General features: G+C 72.0%; 1 protein-coding gene across 1 annotated transcript in view; it reads left to right on the top strand.

Moving 5' to 3' along the window:
• MNEG_4122 (hypothetical protein) overlaps positions 1-972 on the top strand; it is a gene marked incomplete at both ends in the record, with an annotated part of 4,682 nt that extends 3,710 nt beyond the window's left edge. The window contains one exon of the mRNA XM_014047397.1: positions 166-972. Coding sequence (XP_013902851.1) covers positions 166-972 — 807 coding nt within the window. The remainder of the gene's footprint in view (positions 1-165) is intronic.
• Between the last annotated feature and the right edge of the window lie 2,069 nt (positions 973-3,041).

The following is a 3,041-nucleotide window of genomic DNA, read 5'->3' as shown; positions in this document are numbered from 1 at the left end:
CCCCACCGTTGATTGAAACCGAGACACCCCAAAGCAGGGCAGCCGCTGGCTTTGCCGCTGCCCCTGGTTTCTCTCTCTCTTGCCTGCGTGGGCTCTGAGGCTCTGCGGGTCCCTCCATCGACCTGACCCCCACACTTCCTGCTCGCACTCCCCGGCAAAATGCAGAGGACCGACCCCCGTCTGCTGGCGCACGCGGCGCGCCGGGAGGTGCACCCCCTGCACGCGGTGCTGTACAGCGCCGGCCAGGCCCCGAGCGCCCTCCTGGTCGTGCTGGAGGGCTCCTGCAGCATATCCCGCAAGGCGCAGGGCGCCGCGACCGCGCCCGGCGCCCCGGCCGCGCCGTCGCCGAGGGCGAGGGAGCTAGGAGGCGCTGACGACGCGTGGGGGCGACTGCTGCAATCAGACGGGCGGCCGGACGACGCCGGCGGCGAGGGCGGCGGCGGCGGAGAAGGTTTGGCCGCCGCCGCGGCGCTGCGCCGCCGCACTCCGCCGTCGCCACGGCGGCCGGAGCGGCGCGCGGAGGTGGCTCTCTTGGGGGCTGGCGACGTCGCGGGCGAGGCGCTGGTCACTGGGGAGCCGCGGCAGTCAAGCACGGCGGTCGTAATGTCGGACAGTTTGACGCTGCTGCGCATCGACGCTGCTGACGTGGCGCGCCTGTGGCACCCCGCTGACCTGTCGCGACTAAGGGAGCGGCTGCTGCTGCGGGAGGAGCGGCGCGCGGCCGCCGCCACCACCACCGGCGGCGCCGGAGCGCCGGCCGCGGGGCCGCAGGCACCGATGCGGCCAGAGTCCGCCGCGGCGCGGGCGGGGAGGGGGTCTCAGCTGCCGGCAGGGACCGGGACGCTGTCGGCGTCGTCGGCGTGTGGCGCGGCTTCCCTGCTTCTGTCCACTGCGGGTCAGCACATGCACAAACGGCACCCCTCATTCTACTCCGGGGGCGACGACGAGGTGCGTGCACGCGTGCGTGGATAGTGTGTGTGTGTGAGGGGGGAGAGATCGGTGAACCAGCAAGCCTGCGCAATCTGTGAGCACTTGCATGCATGTGCTGGGTGTGCAGTGTGCATGTCAGCCACTGAATGCGGGTGCATCCGCTTGTTTGCAGGTGGAGTGGCTCCACATCCCCCAAGGGGATGCCCACCTCCTTTGCTCCCACTGCCGTTCTCGGCCATGCCACACCCGCTGCTTGCCGGCAACCGCCATCGACTGCACCCTGTCTAATTGCAGGTGTCTCTGCCGCTGGACACCCTGCTTGGTTCACTGGCGGGGCAGCTGGGCGCCGAGAGCGCCGCCAGCGACGCAGCCACCCTGGCGGCGGCGGCGCACATGCTCGAATCCGAGGCGGCGCACCAGTCCGCCGGCGCGCACCAGGGATCGACGTGGCATGGCGCCGCGGAGGCCCTGGTGCCAGCGCACCTGCAGGCCAAAATCGACGCGGCTCGCCTGCGTGCGCCGGGCTCGCCCCTGTCTTCAAGCTGTGGCAGGCGCCTGAGGGCTTCGCTCGCCGGGGGCTTCCGGGACCATGCAACCTGCGGCACGCATTGGCAGCCGCAGCCTGTGGTGGGGGGCGGGCCGGGCGCCAGCTGTGGCAGTAGCCCGCAGCCCGTCTGGCTTGGAGGCATACATGCATCCGCGAGCGGCGACAGCTGGCAGACGAGCAGCCACAGCCCGTGCACGCCTGCTGTCCAGCAAGACGGCGGCCGGCCTGCCTCGCCCGGGCAGGGAGCTCGCACTCCTGCCCGACCTTCCAGCCCGCTGCGCACGTTTCGGTCTTCGCGGGTGGGAGGCACCAGGGATGGCGGCGGTGCTCCAGCCCCTCTTTGCGGCCCGGCCACCTCCGCCGACGTCAGCGCCGCAGCAGCGGGAGCGGGAGCGTCTGCAGGCGCAGCTGCGACGATGCCGCCGGCGGCAGCGGCGGACGGGCGGCCAGCCGCTGCGGCGTCAGCTCTCATGTCATCTGCAGCTGCGTCGACCGCGGCGCTGGCGGCCAGGGCTGCGGCGGCAGCCGCGGCGTCCAGGGCCGCGGCGGCAGACCTGGTGGTCGGCCTCAGCTTGAACAGCGCGCCCCCTGCGACGGGCCAGCTCCCACCCGGCGCCGGTGCCGGCGCCAACATGCGGCGGCAGGCAAGCGGCGCCGGGGCGGCCCTCGCGGCGTCGCAGCGTGACGGTGCGGGACGGCGTGACGGCCTGTCGCAGGTGTGTGTGATGATGGTCGACGCGGACGTCTGGAGCGTGACCGAGGCGGCGGCGGAAGCTGCCGCGTGGGAGCTGAGCAGGCACACTCTCGGGCACCTCATCCCGGCGAGCGGGGACAGCGCTGGTCACCGGCGGCTGCCAAGGAGCAAGACGAGTGGGCCGGCAAACATAAGTGAAGTTGTCACTGCCACACAGCAAGACGGCAGCGGCGCCAGGCCAGCCAGCATCGCGTCGCCCCGCAGCCTTCTGAAGCCAGGTGTGTGCGAAGAGCATCAGCCGCAGCCGGCGCTCTTTGCGCCTTGGCCGGCACAGCAGCGGCAGCTGAGCATGCAACGCCCTGATGCGTCAAGCGGCACCGGACGGCGGCGGCAGCAGCCATTGCAGCAGCCATTGCAGCAGCCATTGCAGCAGCAGCAGCAGCAGCCATTGCAGCAGCGGCAGCAGCAGCAGCAGCAGCAGCAGCAGCAGCAGCAGCAGCAGCAGCAGCAGCAGCAGCAGCAGCAGCACCTGCTGCGGCGATCCCAGTCGTCACCACCCCCGCAGCAGCACCACAGCGCAACGCCTGCGGCTGTTCCTCCCCTGGCTCTGGACTGCCTTGCACCCGGCGACCCCCTTCAATCAGCCGCGGCCAGCGCCAGGCCCAGCTGCAGATGCCAGCTAAGCACGAGGCTGGCGAGCACCCGGGTGCGCCATGGCCAGGCAGCCAGCTTCGAGCCCGGGGCGGCGCAGCTTTCTCAAGGCAGCGTCTGCAGCTGGTTGGCGAGCGGCGGCGGCGGCGGCGGCGGCGGCGTGCAGTGCCTCTCCGCCTCAGCAAGCAGCCTGGCTGTTGGAGTGGCGGTGCCGAAACC

Source organism: Monoraphidium neglectum (assembly GCF_000611645.1).
Source record: "Monoraphidium neglectum strain SAG 48.87 unplaced genomic scaffold scaffold00555, whole genome shotgun sequence".
NCBI classification, from domain to species: domain Eukaryota; kingdom Viridiplantae; phylum Chlorophyta; class Chlorophyceae; order Sphaeropleales; family Selenastraceae; genus Monoraphidium; species Monoraphidium neglectum.
Note: the sequence above shows the minus strand (reverse complement) of the source record. Positions and strands in the feature narration are given on the sequence as shown.